General features: G+C 43.1%; 1 protein-coding gene across 3 annotated transcripts in view; it reads right to left on the bottom strand.

Annotated features, from left to right (window-relative positions):
- Window positions 1-21759, bottom strand: part of LOC122932398 (transient receptor potential cation channel subfamily V member 3-like) — an 89290-nt gene that overhangs the window by 53363 nt on the left and 14168 nt on the right. For 2 of the 3 annotated variants that reach the window (XR_006388302.1, XM_044286770.1), the window contains exons 2-3: window positions 5815-5892; window positions 3557-3696 (exon numbers count right to left, since the gene is read on the bottom strand). Coding sequence is in view for 1 of the 3 variants with exons in the window: in XM_044286770.1 (XP_044142705.1) it covers window positions 3557-3696; window positions 5815-5892 (218 nt within the window). In the remaining 2 variants the exon portion in view is untranslated. Of the gene's footprint in view, window positions 1-3556; window positions 3697-5814; window positions 5893-21759 lie in introns of those variants that run through there. The other variant, XM_044286771.1, reaches the window with a different exon arrangement.

Here is a 21759-nt window from a genome sequence, read left to right on the forward strand (position 1 = left end):
TTTATTTTTTTGCATAAAGCAACAAACTATTATTGTGTAATTAAATGGATCCTTCCGTCTTTGAGATATTACCCAAATATCAATGATCAGATAGTGGTCCACTTTCCATTAGTAACCTCTACAAGGTTACAGGAGACGCATTATAAGTTGCTTGCTCGCTGGTATAAGACACCTGTCATGCTGAATAAAATAAATTCCGATATCTCCTCTAAATGCTGGCAATGCGATAAATCAGAAGGCACTTTCACTCATATTTGGGTGGATTGCGTGAAAATAATCCCCCTTTGGAATAAATTCGCTAAGATAATTTCCGAAATATACAATTCCAAAGTGGAGATTGATGGAGAATTGATTCTGTTCAACATTTACAAAAAACATAACCTAGTTTTGAAAGGCAGATTATTCCCGTTTCTAATATGTGCAATAAAGGCAATTATTCCTAAGTATTGGCTCAGTACGGATACTCCCACTATTAGAGAATGGTTCAATGATATGTGCCAGATAAATAAAATGGAAAAGATCAAGTGGTCTACCCTTGGTAAATATAATTCTTTCCTGAATACTTGGCAAAAATGGATCGATTTCATAAGCACAAACAAAATGGAAAAATATCTTGAATAGGTATATTTTCTCCTCCTTTTGTCGAATCCTTTATGATTACGATATCGTCATGACGTGACAGTGTTATTCCCCGTTCTTTTTTTCTCTTTCCCTTTCTCCCCTTTTACCGCATATGTTTTTCTTATCTGATTGAAGGGAGCTTTATTTCTACTGGAGCCACTCTGGGGGAGTATAATACTACTGGGGCCACGATAGGGCCCTAAAGACATACTGATAGGAAATTTACAGTGGGATGCGAAAGTTTGGGCAATCTTGTTAATCGTCATGATTTTCCTGTATAAATCGTTGGTTTTTACGATAAAAAATGTCAGTTAAATATATCATATAGGAGACACACACAGTGATATTTGAGAAGTGAAATGAAGTTTATTGGATTTACAGAAAGTGTGCTATAATTGTTTAAACAAAATTAGGCAGGTGCATTTGGGCACCACAAAAAAGAAATGAAATCAATATTTAGTAGATCCTCCTTTTGCAGAAGTTACAGCCTCTAAACACTTCCTGTAGGTTCCAATGAGAGTCTGGATTCTGGTTGAAGGTATTTTGGACCATTCCTCTTTACAAAACATCTTTAGTTCATTCAGGTTTGATGGCTTCCGAGCATGGACAGCTCTCTTTAAGTCACACCACAGATTTTCAATTATATTCAGGTCTGGGGACTGAGATGGCCATTCACGTTGTACTTGTTCCTCTGCATAAATGCCTAAGTGGATTTTGAGCAGTGTTTAGGGTCGTTGTCTTGTTGAAAGATCCAGCCCCGACGCAGCTTCAGCTTTGTCACTGATTCCTGGACATTGGTCTCCAGAATCTGCTGATACTGAGTAGAATTCATGCGTCCCTCAACTTTGGCAAGATTCCCAGTCCCTGCACTGGCCACACAGCCCCACAGCATGATGGAACCACCACCATATTTTACTGTAGGTAACAGGTGTTTTTCTTGGAATGCTGTGTTCTTTTTCCTCCATGCATAACGCCCCTTGTTATGGCCAAATAACTAAATTTTAGCTTCATCAGTCCACAGCACCTTATTCCAAAATGAAGCTGGCTTGTCCAAATGTGCTTTAGCCCACCTCAAGCGGCACTTTTTGTGCTGTGGGCGGAGAAAAGGCTTCCTCTGCATCACTCTCGCATACAGCATCTCCTTATGTAAAGTGCGCCGAATGGTTGAACGATGCACAGTGACTCCATCTGCTGCAAGATGATGTTGTAGGTCTTTGGTGCTGGTCTGTGGGTTGACTCTGACTGTTCTCACCATTCTTCGCTTCTGTCTGAGATTTTTCTTGGTCTGCCACTTTGAGCCTTAACTTGAACTGAGCCTGTGGTCTTCCATTTCCTCAATATGTTCCTAACTGGGGAAACAGACAGCTGAAATCTCTGAGACAGCTTTCTGTATCCTTCCCCTAAACCATGATGGTGAACAATCTTTGTCTTCAGGTCATTTGAGAGTTGTTTTGAGACCCCCATGTTGCTACTCTTCAGAGAAAATTAAAAGAGGAGGGAAACTTACAATTGAACCCCCTTAAATACTCTTTCTCATAATTGGATTCACCTGTGTATGTAGGTCAGGGGTCACTGAGCTTACCAAGCCAATTTGAGTTCCAATAATTAGTTCTAAAGGTTTTGGAATCAATAAAATGACAACAGTGCCCAAATTTATGCACCTGCCTAATTATGTTTAAACAATTATAGCACTTTCTGTAAATCCAAATAACTTCATTTCACCTCTCAAATATCACTGTGTGTGTCTCCTATATGATAGATTTAACTGACATTTTTTATCGTAACAACCAACGATTTATACAGGAAAATCATGATGATTATCAAGGTTGCCCAAACTTTCGCATCCCACTGTATATTGTGAGCCCTACTTGAGACAGTGAGGGATGATAATGTCTGTAAAAGTGTTAGTTATGTTAGTGCTATACACGCAAAATAATTACTGGTATAGTTTTTGTATGGTACTAGTATTTTCAGGATGACTATATGGCACCTGAGGACATTGGTAGAGCACAGTGGCCCCTAAAGGGAAATTTCCCTGTGGGCTGATGCCCAGTGGGCCGCCAAGCTCTCCTCATGGCCGCCGGCCAGGTACATAAAGATCTGATGCTCTCAGCTTTAATTAATGTAGCAGCATCAGACACATATGCACCTGGCCTCCTGCACTACGGCATTGCTAGCCCTGCCTACCTCTTTTGTCCCTGTTTTTACAGAGCCATTTTATGTCCCCAGTCTGCTCTGATAGATACAGTATTAGGAGTGGATGACACACTTGAGAAGGTGGGGAGTTTTATGGAAAAGTGAGGAATTCAAAATGTTTATGTACTGCAGAAATGAGACATTGCTGAAAGTCATCATGACAGTCTGGGCTGAATAGAGAGGATAAGGAAAGAGAATGTAGGATGTAATATGTACATATTGCTGTATTCTCCTGTATGTTTGGTAGTTCTGAAAGACCAAGCAGCATGCTAAACGTAGGGCTGGTATGGTGTTGTGGTCAATGTCTCCCCAGCCTCTTTTCTTATATCTTACTTAGAGACAGCTGGAGGAGGAGGACAAAGTGTGGTAGCTGGCACTGGCCACCCAGGAGGACCATCTTTTGAGGGGGTATTTTATGCTGCTATTTGGCGCTACCAGTGCAGTTTAATGTGCTGCAGTAGCTGCACTGTGGTATTTGGTTCTGCCTAAGCATTATTTTGTGTTGCACTGTAGTATTTAGCTGTGCTGGAGCAGTATTTTTTGCTGCACTATGGCATAGCTGACTCTGCTTACCTGTGTTGTCCCTGTCTACATTCATTGGCCACACATTTTGTCAACTACCCTTCCCCCTCGACACCAATGGACCACTTTTGATTTTTTGCAAGGCCATTTCAAGTTCCTAAACTGCCCCTGGCACCCAGCCTACAGCGATAATTTACCATTTTTATCATTGTATTACCTTCAGCAGACTTATGTTTAATTAACAATTCCTCGATTTCTTTCAGCCGACTGATTAGTGACAAGATGTCTCCTTCTGCAACAGCCTTCAATATGAGGTTTTCCTGACTGTGTGTTTCATGTGAGTTCAGTGGATGTTTACTGAAATGTTTAAAATATAACTTTTAGAACATTACGTGCAAATTAAATACATTTATTATTTATTGTATCATTACATGTAAAATATGAAAATTATTTGACTCTGGCATCTAGTCTGGAAAGTCTGTTAGATGATTTTACACCATTAAAGACTGAACAGACGTAGCCTATTATAAGACAACTGTAGTTAGAAAGCAAAGTGATAGCAGATTGTGTCAGATTAGTCAGTACACGGGGATAAATACATGAGAAAACAGGGGTAAATCTGTTGTTTGTGCCCTGTTGATAAATCTGTTACACACGGGGAGAGCTTGGTGCACCGTTTGTCTGGTCTTCATGACTGAGCTATCATTCTATTGCAGACTGTCTTTCTTTGGGCATTTTCTACCTATATCAATGCAGTTATGTCGTAGTTCCCCCACACATATACATCTGTGGCTAAATTATGAACGGGAGCGACATGCAGCCAGAAGATATATTTGTCGCAATAAGAGAGCATGTCCCAAGGTGAAATAAAATTTCAAGATTTTAGTACATTTTAATGGTATCTTCAATAAAGACTTGTTTTTAGGGATCACGCCTGGTTAGAGTAATACAATAATATTAGCTTGATTATGGCCTTCATCCCAGTTCATCCTATTTTTGTTTTGACAATGTTTATTAAAATTATGTTTAAAGTCCATTGGTTACCCTTTTCCTAATGAAACTCTTTTTAAGGGGTTTTCTGTGTTTTTCTTTAACTGATGAGCTGTCCTCTGAGTAGGTCATCAGTATCTGATCGGTGGGGATCCGACACCTAGGACCCCCGCCGATCAGCAGTTTGTGAAAGCACCAACGCTTAGCGTTGTGGCCTTCTCTCAGATCACCAAGCACAGCTCTGTACATTAAATGGCGGCTGTGCTTGGCATCGCAGTTCAACCCACCGATTAGATACTGATCATCAGTTAAAAAAATCTTGGAAAACCCCTTTAAAGAGTTATTCCCATTTGGACATTTATAACATTTCCACAGTATATGCCATCAATGTCTGACAAGTTCCACCTTTGGGACCCAGACCTGTCTCGAGAACAGGTGAGGTGGCTGCGTATGCATGGTTCTCTACATTCACTTCTTTGAGAGTTGCAAAAATAGAGTGCCAAGTGCGCCAAACTATTTTCAGAACTCCTAGAGAACTGAATGAAGAGAGCTGCACAACCAGTGGCATAACTAGAAATGACGGCCCCACAGAAATTTTTTGAATGGGACCCCCCCCAGCAACTTCTTCACAAACCCTCCTCCCGTGCAATCTACACTCCTGAAGCTAGTTAAGATCGCTCTTTCAGGCGAAGCCCAGCAGCCACTCCATCCGTTTCCTCTGTAAATAATGTAATTTCATGATACTGTTGAAGGGGGCCCGCCAATAAAATCTTTTAGTCCTCCTCCTACGTGGGTCCCTTCAGAGTTCTGGCCCCAAAGCTGCTTTCCCTATAGCTAGACCCCTGAGCACAACCGCCTCTCCTTGAACGGCACCATGGCACGGGGCCCTGTTTTTAAAACATGTATAGCATATCCTGTGTAAGGGCTCATTCACATGGCCATTGCCCAGTTGTGCCCGTATTGCGGGCTGAAAACACTTGAATGGGTCCACAATCCGGAAGAAGCGGTGTGGGAAGAAGGCACGGAACCCCACGGAAACTCTACGGAGTGCTTCCCTGGGGTTTCTCTTCATGCCTATGCATCGCAAGAAAATAGGACATGTTCTATTTTTTGCGGTGTGGATGGATCACGGACCTATTCAAGTTGAATGGGTCTGCATCCATCTGCGGAAACTGCGCGGATGTTGCCCGTGCATCGGGGACCGCAAATTGCGGTCTCCAATGCACGGAAGGGCCGAGCAACGGCCGTGTGCATGAGCCCCTACTCGTATGCCATACATGTCCAGATGGGAACTGCCCTTTAAGCATTTATATAGTGCCCATTTAAAGCAATGGGAAATGAAGAAGTGGAAAGGTCCTCCACAAGGAGAAACCACTCTGGAGATGAGGATTCCTGCTCCATAAACTCAGCATTCCTAAAAGGATTGGATTTTTAAGCCAAACTCACACTAACATTTAACATTACCAATACTTAAAAAGAGGTTACTTGGTGGTGCGTGGGTTCAGCAGGCAGGTGGTCACACCCTCTGACGGAGAATCCGCGTCATCGCATTTGCCATTGTCACTATAAGAAACAAGCACAGAATTCATTAGTAGGAAAAAATTAATTATCTGGTAATAATGTTATCCTGTAGAGCTGTGTAATAAATGATGCATTTATTAATATAATAACCTGGCCTTGTTATACAGTAAGTGCTGTTCACGTCAAGCAGCTACATAACAACTTATCAGAATAGAAGGCGGAAGGCGGATTATCATAGGTAGTAATATTTGTTGTTAGAAACCCCACCAACAAAAGCATCTGAGCATAGTGACATTCTGATAATCCACCCTCAGGGCCAAACAGAAACTGGATTATCGGATTAATCCTACAGAAAAACTAAAAGCAAAAACGAAAACTTCAGTTTTAGTTTTTTATTCTTCTTTTATTTCCTCCCCATTCAGAGATTTTACTTTCGAGGGACCCCTGTGCAGAGAGATGAGTGACCTTATGTCTCTTGCTCAGGCTCAGACTGGCCCACAGGTGTGCAGGTGAATCCCCCGATGGGCCCCTAAGCAAGGTGAAAAATAAACGGATGCTGCAGGGACGACACACAGATGTCATCCATTTTTTGGGCGGATCCATGTTTTGCGGAAGGCAAAATACATACGGTCGTCATTTCCATGAGTGCTAAGTTTATATAAAAAAGTAGGTAGATTATTTAAGAAACTAGTGTACCCATTATATTATTATGGATGCAATCAGGTGGCTGAGGTGACTTCTAGATGCAGAGGCCGGCAGTTAGTATACTCTTTCCTCGCCTTGTCAAAGTCGCTGCAAGGACCCCCATAATCATCTGGTAGCATCTTGCTGCTGTGTGAGCAGGTACCATTTGAGTGTATCCGTACGGTGGGCCCCCAAAATAAATTTTACTGGTGGGTAGGGATGAGCAAACTTGTGTTTTCAAGTTCGGCGTACAAGGTTCGGGCTATCTAAGAATTCCGTTATGGATTCCGCTGCCATAACTTATGGTCCATGGTAGCGGAATCCATAATGAAATTCTTAGATAACCTGAACCTTGTACACCGAACTTAAAAACACAAGTTCACTCATCCCTACTGGTGGGCCTTAGGCACCCCAGTCCGACACTGCTCTTGCTCCTAGGTTCTCGGCATGTACAAACCCGATTCCAAAAAAGTTGGGACACTATACAAATCGTGAATAAAAACTGAATGCAATGAAGTGGAGATGGAAAATGTCAATATTTTATTTGTAATAGAACGTAGATGACAGATCAAACGTTTAATCAGAGTAAATGTATCATTTTAAAGGAAAAATACGTTGATTCAAATTTTCACGGTGTCAACAAATCCCCAAAAAGTTGGGACAAGTAGCAATAAGAGGCTGGAAAAAGTAAATTTGAGCATAACGAAGAGCTGGAAGACCAATTAACACTAATTAGGTCAATTGGCAACATGATTGGGTATAAAAGAGCTTCTCAGAGTGGCAGTGTCTCTCAGAAGCCAAGATGGGTAGAGGATCACCAATTCCCACAATGTTGTGCAGAAAGTTAGTGGAGCAATATCAGAAAGGTGTTACCCAGCGAAAAATTGCAAAGACTTTGCATCTATCATCATCAACTGTGCATAACATCATCCGAAGATTCAGAGAATCTGGAACAATCTCTGTGCGTAAGGGTCAAGGCCGTAAAACCATACTGGATGCCCGTGATCTCCGGGCCCTTAAACAACACTGCACCACAAACAGGAATGCTACTGTAAAGGAAATCACAGAATGGGCTCAGGAATACTTCCAGAAACCATTGTCAGTGAACACAATCCACCGTGCCATCCGCCGTTGCCAGCTGAAACTCTACAGTGCAAAGAAGAAGCCATTTCTAAGCAAGATCCACAAGCTCAGGCATTTTCACTGGGCCAGGGATCATTTAAAATGGAGTGTGGCAAAATGGAAGACTGTTCTGTGGTCAGACGAGTCACGATTCAAAGTTCTTTTTGGAAATCTGGGACGCCATGTCACCCGGACCAAAGAGGACAAGGACAACCCAAGTTGTTATCAACGCTCAGTTCAGAAGCCTGCATCTCTGATGGTATGGGGTTGCATGAGTGCGTGTGGCATGGGCAGGCACCATCAATGCAGAAAAATATATTCAGGTTCTAGAACAACATATGCTCCCATCCAGACGTCATCTCTTTCAGGGAAGACCCTGCATTTTTCAACAAGATAATGCCAGACCACATTCTGCATCAATCACAACATCATGGCTGCGTAGGAGAAGGATCCGCGTACTGAAATGGCCAGTCTGCAGTCCAGATCTTTCACCTATAGAGAACATTTGGCGCATCATAAAGAGGAAGGTGCAACAAAGAAGGCCCAAGACGATTGAACAGTTAGAGGCCTGTATTAGACAAGAATGAGAGAGCATTCCTATTTCTAAACTTGAGAAACTGGTCTCCTCGGTCCCCAGACGTCTGTTGAGTGTTGTAAGAAGATGGGGAGATGCCACACAGTGGTGAAAATGGCCTTGTCCCAACTTTTTGGGGATTTGTTGACACCATGAAATTCTGATTCAACATATTTTTCCCTTAAAATTGTACATTTTCTCAGTTTAAACTTTTGTTCTGTGATTTATGTTCTATTCTGAATAAAATATTAGAAGTTGGCACCTCCACATCATTGCATTCAGTATTTATTCACGATTTGTATAGTGTCCCAACTTTTTGGGAATCCGGTTTGTACTACACTGCATGTCCTAAGAGACTACTCTCACAGCCCTCATCCTGTGCATATATGTGGAGCATAGTGTATCATCATAGCCATCATAGTCCCTCAAGTTACAATATTAATTGGTTCCAGGACGACCATTGTATGTTGAAACCGTTGTAACTTGAGTAATTGGTTCCAAAGCCTCAAAATTTCATCCAAGATAAGAGAGAGTGAAGATTTAAGAAAAATAAGCAGATAACTAAGACAGATAAAACAAATCCTTACATATAACAGTCAGGAACAGCTGCTAACTAGCAACTACTACAGCTATTTTACCAGAGAAGTGGCCTTGACTGGTTGGATTTGAGTCTCAGACATTGTATGTTGAGTCTAGGTTCAACTTATGATGGGCCAGAAAAGACCATTGTATGTTATAAATATTGTATCCTGAGGTCATTGTATCTTGAGGGATCAGTGTACATGTGAACATTTTGAGGCACTATCCTGGGCACAGCCTCTGGTTGCGGACTGTGGCTGCATAAATGGGAAGTATGTGTCTCTTATCTTCAAATCTCTATACACATTAGATTATTTTTCCTTTTTGTTGGGGCCAGCTGACAATCTAATGTGTATGGGGGCCTCCCGACTCACTATAACAAATTATATGAATGGAGGAGGAGTGTGGGTAAGAAGGATCAGGCAACTTGAATTTAAATACCAACCCTATCGCTCTGGCAGAAGATAGACTGTCACTAGAGGTGTCTGGCAGCAGCTTTCTCCTCTCTTGTCATTGAAAACACATGCATGTCCAGCTGAACTGAGCATGTCCGTGTATGAGGGAGTTGGGAGCAATACAGTATCTTTTAAAAGAATGGAAGTACCCCGTACATTATGGAGGGGTATGCATGGCCATACTGGCATTGCCTGATGGCTGTCTTGTTACTGGGGTTAAGATAATTTGCTGCCCGGTGATAGGATGGTTATTTTAGGAGCTGGGTTTTGGAGGGAAAAGTTTTCCCGCTCTTTGTAGGATCACTGGGCAGACGTTTAATTCTGCCCAGTGATTTGCCTTCAATTGGCTGGGCAGGTGGCCTATGATGTCCCAGGGTCTCGGGTAAGGTTACCTGAGCCCTGGTAACAGTAAATGATTGGTGGATGTGGGAGGTTTTGGGCTATAAGTGTCCGAGCTCTGCAGGCTGGGCTTGCCTTCGATCTGCACCTGCCTGTGGAGATGCATTCTTTGTGCCCCTCCCGCCCACCCCTTTTTTTGAGGGTTCGGTTTAGCCATAGCCCGAGGAAGGGTGATGTAAGGATAGTCATCCCGTGATAGGATGGACTCTGATTGATATATTTATGGTTAATGGAGTCTGAGTTTATGACTAGACTCTAAAATGTTTCAGTAAGGTTGTTAATGGTTGGTTTTAATATATCAGGCCTTGGCCGTTTTACCTCCACTCTTTAGTCAGTGTTTTTATTAATGTTTATACATTTTATTATTGTGTTTTATAATGTTAGGCATAATATGCCATGTATTGCCATGAGCATTTGGCCAACAGCTATTGAAGGGGTATGGGCGCCTTTTGGAGTTCAATGTCACACAGCAGCATTGCTGCAGGCCTTATGGAGGAGAAAACTGGTGCACATCACATCTGGCTGGAGTAGATTTTAGCTCTGACACACAGGCTAGCCCACGGGTGCCACAATTATTAAGAGGTTTGCATCACTTAAAGAGGACCTGTCATAAAAAAATGCAATGCAATCTGGCAGCACCATGTTATAGAGCAGGGGGAGATGAGCAGATTGATGTGTATATTTCCGGGAAATGATTCAGTAAAACTTGTAATTTTTACATCTGCAGCCCTGTGGTGTGCTATCGGTACAGGAGGGAGGGGTTATCAGTGACTGACAGCTATCTCTCGTATGTACACATGTACACACAATGCTGTCAATCACTGATAACCCCTCCCTCTTGTACCGATTGTGTTCGCAAAAGGTAGAAAAAGCAGAGATATAAATGTATAAATTACAAGTTTTACTGAATCTTTTCCCACAAAAATATATATCAATCTGCTCAGCTCCTCCTGCTCTACAACATGGTGCTGCGGTTTTGTCCGTCCGCCTCTCGGCATGTTTGCCCCGCTGCGGCCGCATCTCTGGCCCATCCCCATTATAGTAAATAATGTTTTAAGAATTATAATCTGTCTCAGGAATTTGTATCACACCCATTACTACACCGGCGCTCCGCCTGTATTCTACTCATGTCCTCACACCTATGATGTGTATGTGACACAGAAACTAAGGTTAAGGAATATAGCATAAAGGGGAAAATGACCTACATTATACTTCACATCAGATCATATGATTTTTATATCACTGATACTTTTCCGCCTGTTGAGGAGATACTGTGATGTCGTAAAAGATATTCCGTGCTGTAAAATTTTATGACGAGGTTATATTGCTGCGCTTGTTGAAAACTAAGGCTTTTATAACGAATAAATACAGGAGAGGAAGACAGGAAATCCCAGTCTGTGATATGGTCAAAGGCTTCGATACTGGCAGATACTTTATAGAAAATAGAAACAACCGCCTTTGACCTAAATATGTTCTCTAGAGGTAAAAAGTGCGAAAAGCGGACCCCTGACCACAGAATGCCTCTCCTCCATGCTTCTGGTTCAGGTCACTTTTTTTTTTCCTGGTGGTTTTTATGGTGATTGTTGATTCTCCTACCCATCTCTTGCAGAACAAAAGGGGCTTTGGGGTTTACACTTCCTATGGAAACGAAGGGTGAAATGATCCAGTTTGGGCCCCCTACCTTCACTGGCCCATTCTTGGGCACCTTAGCACGAGGGACAAGGAATGATGATGATAATAATCTCTGTACAGTCCAATGGAATATGCTGGCGTTATATAAGCAACAAGAAATATGCAACTGTTTTACATAGGACTACAAGTTAGGCAGGTTTATGGGACCAACATATTGATGACGTACCCATAGGAAAGGTCAAGTGGAGATCAGTTCAGGACCTGGTACCCCCACCAAGCAGCTGTCAGTGGCGGGAGGTAAACAATGTACGGGGCCGGAACACCACAGCTCCATACACTGCGTAGTGGCCGAGCATTGGTGCTGTAGCTGATGTTTCTATTCAAGTGAATACGCGCTGAGCTGCAGTACCTGAGAATGGCCACTACACGGTGTAAGGAGCTGTGGTGCTCCGACTCCATACACCAGGCATGTCCAAACTGCAGCCCTCCAGCTGTTGCAAAACTACAACTCCCAGCATGCCCTTATAGCTGTAAGCTATCCAGGCATGCTGGGAGTTGTAGTTTTGGAACAGCTGGAGGGCCGCAGTTTGGACATGCCTGCCATACACTGTTTACTTCCTGCACCTGCCATTAACAGCTGATCCGGCAGGTAATGTAGGTGTCGGGTGTTGGACTCCCACCAATCTCATATTGATGACCTGTCCTATTACTAGTGGGCAGTTGGGTTGACTTGCATAAACACCAAAAAGTTAATGATAAAGTCTAACTAATACATCCTAAGGGTCCATTCACACCACCGTATTTCTGGGTCTGCATCTGTTCCGCAATTTTGTGGAACGGGTGTGGACCCAATAATTTCAATGGGGCCGCAAAAGATGCAGAAAGCACACCGGGTGCTGTCCACATCTATAGTTCCAGTTCGGGGCCCCACAGAAGAAAGATAGAGCATGTCCTATTCTTGTCCGTGATTGCATTTTCGATCTTAAGGCTGGCCGTGTGCGTTCCACAAAATGCAGCACACACACGGCCAGTACATGTGTTTTGCAGACCACAAAACACTTACGTTGTGTAAATGGACGACTGTATCCTGTAAACTTATCCTGTAAACTTTATTAAAAAAGAGTTCCTTGTTCCACCCCTCTATTTACAGCTGCCCTGATCTCGAACTCCTAGGAATTGGTAGACGGGAAGAGAAAATAATATATATAATATAGTCCATTTACTTCTCGTACTCTAATATGTTTCTACGGAGGGCAATGCGTATAGAAGGAGTGAAACAAACTGTGCTGCCTTGTAGAAAAAACACTAAATACATCTCTGTGAACAGTGTGTTCTGAATAGTGCGAGCCTGCGGGCATCAGATGTTATTAGAGGGTTAAAAGAAGTCTCCATAAGAACAGAAATATGCCTAAAATAATACCGTACTAGAGATGGCCTAATCATTTCAAAATAGAATTTCTGTTGCAAAATTGTCCTCAAGCGCTGATCTCAGGGTGAAGGAATGAGATTGCAGCTGTGGAAGGAGGAGGAGGGCTGAATTTTTTATTTTTTTACTTACATCAGATCTTCATAGCCATGTCTGTAATGAGCTACAATATATTTATGCTCTCTATTAGCTACGGTATACTTCTATTCTCCCATTTAAAAGGTTTAAACATAGATAGATGAACAAAGCATTATCTTCAACATTTTCTTCCCTTGGGGGTCATACAATTTAGGCCTCTTTCACACGACCGTATTGCTTTTTCAATATTTTGCGGTCCGTTTTTCACGGATTCGTTGTTTAGTTTTTTGTTTCTGTTCCGTTTTTCTGTATGGCATATACAGTATACAGTAATTACATGGAAAAAAATTGGGCTGGGCCTATCATTTTCAATAGATGGTTCCGCAAAAACGGAACACATACGGAAGACATATGGATGCATTTCCGTATGTGTTCCTTTTTTTTGCAGACCCATTGACTTGAATGGAGCCACTGAACGTGATTTGCGGGCAATAATAGGACATGTTCTATCTTTCAGTACATTCTTTTTTTTTTGCGGAACCATTGAAATGAATGGTTCCGTATACGGACCATATATGGAACGCAAAAAAAACGGCCTGTAAACGAAAAAAAAAAACGGTAGGAAAGAGGCCTTAATCAGAGATCCTGCTCTACATAGAATGGGCTGGTAAGACTATTGGGTCTCCCGATGTTACGGTGTTCCACTGCTGAGACCCGTAGTAATTAGCCGTAATCTGCGGGAGAACTGCAGCCATCAGCACTTACAAGAGTGCTAAATGACATGCTCATGGCAAGAGACGGGGGCGAATGCACCATCCTAATACTCCTAGACCTTTCAGCAGCATTTGACACAGTTGACCACAGCATATTAATACACAACTGTATTTTCAGTCCATTTCTCATGCACATTCTTTGCAGATCGTACATGGACGCATTCATTTCAACGGGACCTCAAAAATGCATACAGCACACAGTGTGCTGTCTGTATCCATATATCCATTCCACAAACCCACAAAAAAAAAAAGTTTTTCTTTTTCGCAGACAAGAATAGTCATTGTTACAATGAGGCCCGCGAAAAGTGTGGGATGCACATGGACCAGATCCGCGATTTGCAGACCACAAAACGGATATGGTCATGTGAATAGCCCATTAAGGTTTTTTGTGGAATAGATGGAACAGTTCTTCAGTGTTATAGTTTTCTCTAGTTTCTATTCTGACTGGCAGGACAGTATCTCTTGGCTCATTATACTCTTCACCAGTTCAAAATATGGAGTACCACAGAGCTCATTTCTATCCGCTGTGCTGTTTGCAGTTTACACACCAACATTAGGCTAGTTTCACACTAACGGCAGCCCTCTCTAGCAGGCTGTTCCGGCGGGGGATCTGTGCTGCCGCTAGGGCACCGCGCCGCCAGTAGTACGCTCCGGCCCCATTGACTATAATGGGGGCGGGGCGGAAACACCGTCCGAAAAAGCCTGCTGGAGAAGGCTGCCGCTAGTGTGAAGGTAACCTTAGGCAAAAAAATCCAGAGGCATGGTCCGGCATACCACTACTATGCAGACGATAGCCAACTGTACCTTTCCTTTAAGCCCGGAGTCCATGACCCATCCCCAGCTATAAATTCCTGTGAGCTGAACTGCAAGAATGGATGGATGCCAGCTGGCTAAAACTGAACCTGGTGAAAGCAGAAGCTCTTCTGGTTGGAGGGTGGCGCCTGACAGAAAAGTGCCAACTTGCACATCTGACACCTCCATCCCTGGGAAGCACAAACTAGTATGGACTAGGGTATTAGATTAATAACCAATCAGCATCAGCATGCTCCCATAACACCCATCCTCTGCTCTCTGCACCGGCTGCCCAGAAAATGGAGAATAACTTAAAATCTGCTTACAACCTTCAAAGCCTAAAAAATGACTGCAGCCTTTCACTCCTTACTGTTCCCTCAGATCAGCAGGCTCGAACAAACTGTCCAAACCCAGGATCCACCACAAAACAGAGCCTTCTGTCCTGCAGCCCCCACTCTCTGGAACGCACTACCTGGATCAATAGAAGGGATAAAGGGGTTGTCCAATGAATACTTTCCTGGCTGCAGCGGGGACATCTATAACCCCAGGTCACAACGCAGCCAATCACTGGCCTCAGCAGAGTGCAGCACATAACTGCTGAGACCAATGATGAGACCAGTGACTGCTGAGACCAGTGACATAGTGTGTATGGGCCATCAGGACTGCAGCCAGGAAAACAAACCCTGGTGGGAAGCACAGAAGCTTGGTGCATGAAGCCGCCGGGAAGTAAAGGGTGCCTCAGGCAAGAGTCAAGACTATGTGCTTCCCTGCCCCTGACCACAAAGCACTGAGGGAAGGGGGGCCCAAGCTGAACTCTTGCACCAGGGCCCATGAGCCTTTAGCTACACCCCTGTTTACAGGCACCAACATAAAGTTGAATTACAGGAGTGTGACACTTGCCTTAGACTGGGTTTCCATATAGCAGGTATGATGCCAAAACCCCACCCAAGGCGGCAGCCTTTGAGTCATTTTTGCTAAATTGCAAGTCAAATTAGTAGTAGTAAATGTAATTGGTTACATCAGAGACTACTGCTTAAAGGGGTTGTCCAGGTTCAGAGCTGAACCCGGACATACCCACATTTTCACCCAGGCAGCCTCTCTGATATGAGCATCGGAGAATTTAATGCTCCAGTGCTCTCCTTGGCCCTGCGTTGAATTGCGCAAACCAAAGACTTTTTATGGAGATCCGTCTTCCGCCCAGCAGTGAGCCAGGTGATGTCACCAGCAATAATGGTCTGGCTTTAGCGCTGCCCTAGCCTGTAAAAAGGAGAAATGCATTTCAACTTTTATTTATTTATATGCACATTTTATTGCAATGTTGTTGCCCAAAGTGCTTCACAGTTACATTAAAACATACATTTATAAAAACATTAGCAGCCGATTTGTATAGGTGGGCTTCAAAATGAGGGAGTGGTGGCAGTTTAGAAATCATGTCCTGATTTTTCAGCTCATACTCTAGCTTTTGTCACTCTGCTGGCTACTTACACACCTGGGTTCATATGGCAACTCACTCTACAGCAAGGGCAGAGAAGAGCGGTTAAAAACAAACTGCTCGAACTTGCTCACTTCACTGGCAGTTGCCATCTTCAAACGGTTGTAGTTTAAAAATTATAAATCCTACAGCGAAGAGCATAGTATGTCTATGAAATATTAAAAATGAAGGCACAGTCGCAGTTTAGAAATTGCCCTTTAAATTTGAGGTAGCTAGAGTGGAGTTTCAATGAATGTCAACGGGCGGCGTGAGTTGCAAACAAATGGTCATATTGTGAAAACTATCAGGACTATGGCTTAGCCGTGGACATTTTTAGTGGCAGCGGGGATAGCTGAACGTTTTGATATGAGATATTGTGTAGGTGAGCTTGAAAATGAGGGAGTGGTGGCAGTTTAGAAATCATGTCCTGATTTTTCAGCTCACACTCTAGCTTTTGTCAGCTCCCACTCTAGTTTTGAACATTCCGCAATTCATTCCTATGGGACCATTTTCACCACAAAAACGCTGATATTTTGTGAACCATTCGGCGAAAAGTTCCACAAAGTAATAGCACACCAATCGGGAACAATGCGCAAGTTTTGGTATATTACTGTCTATGTAGTGTAAACACTGTGGGAGGAGTTAGGGTGGTAAATTTTTCTATAATAGGAATATATATGTGAGATAACAGTAAGTGGTCTGGCCATGTAAGAACACTTAATGAATAGGGAGGTCTGTGGATTCATGTAAGGTACAGGGCTAGTTCTAGATTTCTTAAAAAAGAGGTTGTCATGTACTAGATTATGTATGATTTTCATTTTTTACATTAGTCATGGGATAACCTCTTTAATGAAATTTCTCCATGACCAGTTGTTTTGGGGTATGTGCCAGCTTTCATAGGCACAGAAATATTAACACAAGCATATTTCTCTCTATTTATATAAATTCACTCTCTGCAATCATTCCCTGAAAATACAGTATGCGATTCATCCCTTTCCCTTCCTCCACAGGTGATCTTGGGACAAATGCTTGCAACATATTAAATATTTCTCATTCCTTATGTGCAGAAAAGGTTCATAAACCAGAAGACACATTTTTAAAAGCGGAAGCACTTGCTGCACTAAATGGATAAGTGGACTTAAAAATAAGAACTAAAAGCAGGAACTAAAGTCCAAGTAAGTAATTTACTTTTCTGTTACTCTTTACTGTTGTTTTTAACTGGGATCAGGGTTTTCTTCAGTACACAGTTCCTCATACATGTGGATGACTGGAGCAGGAGTTCCAGGTTTAATACAGATGTGAAAGATATGGGCATGTTGCCCACCTGAAAAGCTCCCATTAGGGATCTGGAAGAGCAAAATCCAAGGCTCCAAGAGTTTGGAGAGGAACATGCTCACTGAGCAAGCAGGTAGTGGGGTAGATATGGAAGTTGTCAAAATTGGTCAGAAGTAGCAGGGAAGTAGCTGGGTCTATGTAGGCCTGGGGAATAGAAAGGGGTCCATGAAAATGAAGCAAGTGTGTCAGTATCAGATATGGTAGGCGTAGCTTATATTGCTCTCCTTAACAGCTCATGCACACGACCATATGTATTTCTTTTGCGGAATGGACACACGGACATACAGAAACGTAATGCACACGGAGTAACTTCAGTTTTTTTGGCGGACCCATTAAAATGAATGGTTCCGCATATGGTCCGCAAAAAAAAAAATGGAGCGGACACGGAAATACGTTCTTGTCCATGAGCCCTGAAGACAAGGATAGGCATTGTTACAATGGGTCCGCAAAAAAACTGATGCAATACTGATGTCACACGGACATCATCTGTAGAACAGCGCAGCCAGTAGTTAGGATGGTAATGCAGGTAGGGAAAGATAGATAGTAGTTATAGGGGATTCTATAAGCAGACAGATAGATAGAATAACTTGTCACCAAGACCACTTCAACCATATAGTTTGTTGTCTCCCTGGTGTCAGGATTCAGCATGTGGTGAAATGGTTGGATTTATACTAGGGATGAGGGGGTGAGCAGAGGCAAAAAATAAAGGGGTAGATGAAGGCTAGAGAAGTAACAGACTGTGTTGTTGGATGTGGGTAGGATTAGGTCAGTAGATAAGGAGATCCATGTCTTACATACCAACCCTGAAGACAAAGACAATTTTAAGAATTCACATTTCTGAAGTGAGTGTGGAAAACTGAAAGGTAAAAATGTATGTTCACAAATGCCAGAAGCCTAGCAAGTTTCCCTCCCAAACATCACTGAGGAGACAGAAGGTCAGCTGTATAATCAAATCAAAAGGGCTGCACAGGCAGGTACAGTGGTCATAACGGGAGATTTTGTTATGACAGTGGTTGTGGAACTACTGCGCCAACTAATCGGTTTGACTTAGGGCTTGATCTATAGGCATTATCCTGGCAGTCCCCTGGTTTTCACCCTTTAACCCCTATACAAGATATCGGCCACCAGGCTACTACCTCTTGGAATAGTCCCACTGTATTTGGCAGCTGATCCATGGGGTCTAGAGACACCAGCGTAAGGCACTGAGGGGTCGGGCAATACTCGTATTTAGGAAACAGGCAATGGTCAGGGCATGCAGCATTTATGCAAATCCGTAAAACAAGGTTTGGACAGGCAGTAAAGGGTCAATACGGTAAAGAGGCTAAGGAAAGGACGGACAGTGGAGGGACAGAGTCAGCAAACAGGAAAAGGTCGGTACACAAGTAAACAAATAGAACAGCACACCTTTACTGGTTACTAGCAACTAGGAAACCTAAAGCTTAGGCATCCATCCTCAGAGGAAGGTGCCTTAAAGAGACCCTGTCACCACAGAGTATACTAAGTTATATTCCTCCTTGGTCTGCATCCATGGAACCCAGCAGTGTGCAGTGTCCGTTAGATTGTCTGCCTTGAGACATTGCCACCAGCAGAGCCCAGATTTACCAGGATGGCCTTGGTGGTGATCCTTAGATTCTTTTTCACTTCTCTATCCTCCTGGCCAGCACAGGTGTCACTTTTGGCTTCCGACCACATCCTCTGAGCTTTTCCACAGTGAGGAACATCTTGTATTTTTTGCTAAAATTTAAATAAAAGCTGAGAAATGTTTTTTTCCCCCCACAATAATGCCTCTTGTTGTCACAACCAGACATCTGAGAAGCTCTGACAGATGCCTATCAGAACCTCCTCCTTGAGCTTTCTTTGTTTTGGTTTTCAGTTCCTCATCTCGTTGGCCTCTCTCAGCTGTCATGTAGTTGGACTGATTGCATCCCTTTAAATTCCTCCCCATAATGCATTAGTGTGTGGTTTATACAACTTCCTGGAGTGTGTGTGCATGCTGATCCTATTTCCCAGTCTTCTACAAGATAAGTGTGGTACATTAATTTGTGATTTTCTGTTTGCTGGATCCCAGGTGACCCTGACTCCCTCCGTGTCTAGTGTAGGGAGCCGGTGGTCGTGTCCCCTCACTATTGTAGGGTGTTCAGGTGTTATACAGGTCCTTCTAAAAAAATTAGCACATTGTGATAAAGTTCATTATTTTCTGTAATGTACTGATAAACATTAGACTTTCATATATTTTAGATTCATTACACACAACTGAAGTAGTTCAAGCCTTTTATTGTTTTAATATTGATGATTTTGGCATACAGCTCATGAAAACCCAAAATTCCTATCTCATTTCATCCGACTAATAAAAGAAAAGTGTTTTTAATACAAAAAAAGGTCAACCTTCAAATAATTATGTTCAGTTCTGCACTCAATACTTGGTCGGGAATCCTTTTGCAGAAATGACTGCTTCAATGCGGCGTGGCATGGAGGCAATCAGCCTGTGGCACTGCTGAGGTGTTATGGAGGCCCAGGATCCTTTCGATAGCGGCCTTAAGCTCATCCAGAGTGTTGGGTCTTGCGTCTCTCAACTTTCTCTTCCCAATATCCCACAGATTCTCTATGGGGTTCAGGTCAGGAGAGTTGGCAGGCCAATTGAGCACAGTAATACCATGGTCAGTAAACCATTTACCAGTGGTTTTGGCACTGTGAACAGGTGCCAGGTCGTGCTGAAAAATGAAATCTTCATCTCCATAAAGCTTTTCAGCAGATGGAAGCATGAAGTGCTCCAAAATCTCCTGATAGCTAGCTGCATTGACCCTGCCCTTGATAAAACACAGTGGACCAACACCAGCAGCTGACATGGCACCCCAGACCATCACTGACTGTGGGTACTTAACACTGGACTTCAGGCATTTTGGCATTTCCCTCTCCCCAGTCTTCCTCCAGACTCTGGCACCTTGATTTCCGCAGGTCACCCAAGGTCTGGAATCGGTCCTTCTCCACAATCTTCCTCAGGGTCCGGTCACCTCTTCTCGTTGTGCATCGTTTTCTGCCACACTTTTTCCTTCCCACATACTTCCCACTGAGGTGCCTTGATACAGCACTCTGGGAACAGAAATTTCTTGCTTTAGGGTGTCAATGATGGCCTTCTGGACAGCAGTCAGGTTGGCAGTCTTACCCATGATTGCGGTTTTGAGTAATGAACCAGGCTGGGAGTTTTTAAAAGCCTCAGGAATCTTTTGCAGGTGTTTAGAGTTAATTAGTTGATTCAGATGATTAGGTTAATAGCTCGTTTAGAGAACCTTTTCATGATATGCAAATTTTTTGAGATAGGAATTTTGGGTTTTCATGAGCTGTATGCCAAAATCATCAATATTAAAACAATAAAAGGCTTGAAGTACTTCAGTTGTGTGTAATGAATCTAAAATATATGAAAGTCTAATGTTTATCAGTACATTACAGAAAATAATGAACTTTATCACAATATGCAAATTTTTTTTAGAAGGACCTGTATAGTCGAGGTACGAGGATATGCGATCATCCACCATTGGGGTGTTCGCATAGGCTGAGCAGTCAGGGAGAGTGCCAGGTCTTATGCAGGGGTCTCCCTCTTGTTCCTTAGTTTTGGATCCAGTGAGTCATATATTCATTTTGCATTGTCTTGTTTCCTGTACACCTTCCGTGACATTATAAACCGCCATAACCGTCTCAAGCATGGATCCGGTTTGACTTTTGACTGAACGCTTCCAGGGTCTTTCATTGGAGGTAGATGATCTCCGTAAGACTCTTTCCCAGTTTCTAGTGACCGGTTCAGCTTGCATTCATGGAGTTTGTTCTGCGCCTAAGATCTCGCTCCCGGATACGTTCTCCGGGGGTAGTGAGAATTTTGTGCGTTTCAGAGAGGCTTGCAAACTCCATTTTCGCCTTCTTCCCCATTCCTCTGGTGATGAGGAACGGAGGGTGGGGATCATTATATCGCTGCTCAGGGGTAACGCTCAGTCGTGGGCCTCTTCGCTGCCGGTGGGGGCACGGCCCCTCCGTTCAGTGGATGAATTCTTTTTAGCCCTGGGTCAGATATATGATGATCCAGATCCTGTTGCTTTGGCTGAGTCTAGACTACGTCTGTTATGCCAGGGTAAACAATCCGCAGAGATATACTGCTCAGAATTTCGGAGATGGGCAGCTGAAACTGGTTGGAATGATGCTGCACTCCGAAGTCAATTTTGCCATGGTCTTTCAGAGGGATTGAAAGATGCATTTGCTTTTCATGAGAGGCCTATCTCCTTGGACTCTGCTATGTCTCAGGCCGTTCGTATTGACAGGCGTCTTAGAGAGAGAGGAGAGATCTCTCCTTCCTGTCATACTCAGTCCCAGGACAGTGCAGCGGTCTCATTCTGTGCGCAGGGGTCTCAGTCGCTGTCAGCCCCTTCTGAGCAGGAGCCCATGCAGCTGGGGTTAATTGCCTCTGACAATAGAAGATTCAGCCCGCATGGGAAGGTTTGTTTTTGTTGTGGAGGTATAAATCATTTGGCAAATGTTTGTCCCTCTAGGAGATTCAGGCAGTTTTCTGGGAGTAATAAAGAAACAAAAAGGAAAAAATCTTT

This window comes from Bufo gargarizans, chromosome 3 (genome assembly GCF_014858855.1).
Source record: "Bufo gargarizans isolate SCDJY-AF-19 chromosome 3, ASM1485885v1, whole genome shotgun sequence".
NCBI lineage: Eukaryota > Metazoa > Chordata > Amphibia > Anura > Bufonidae > Bufo > Bufo gargarizans.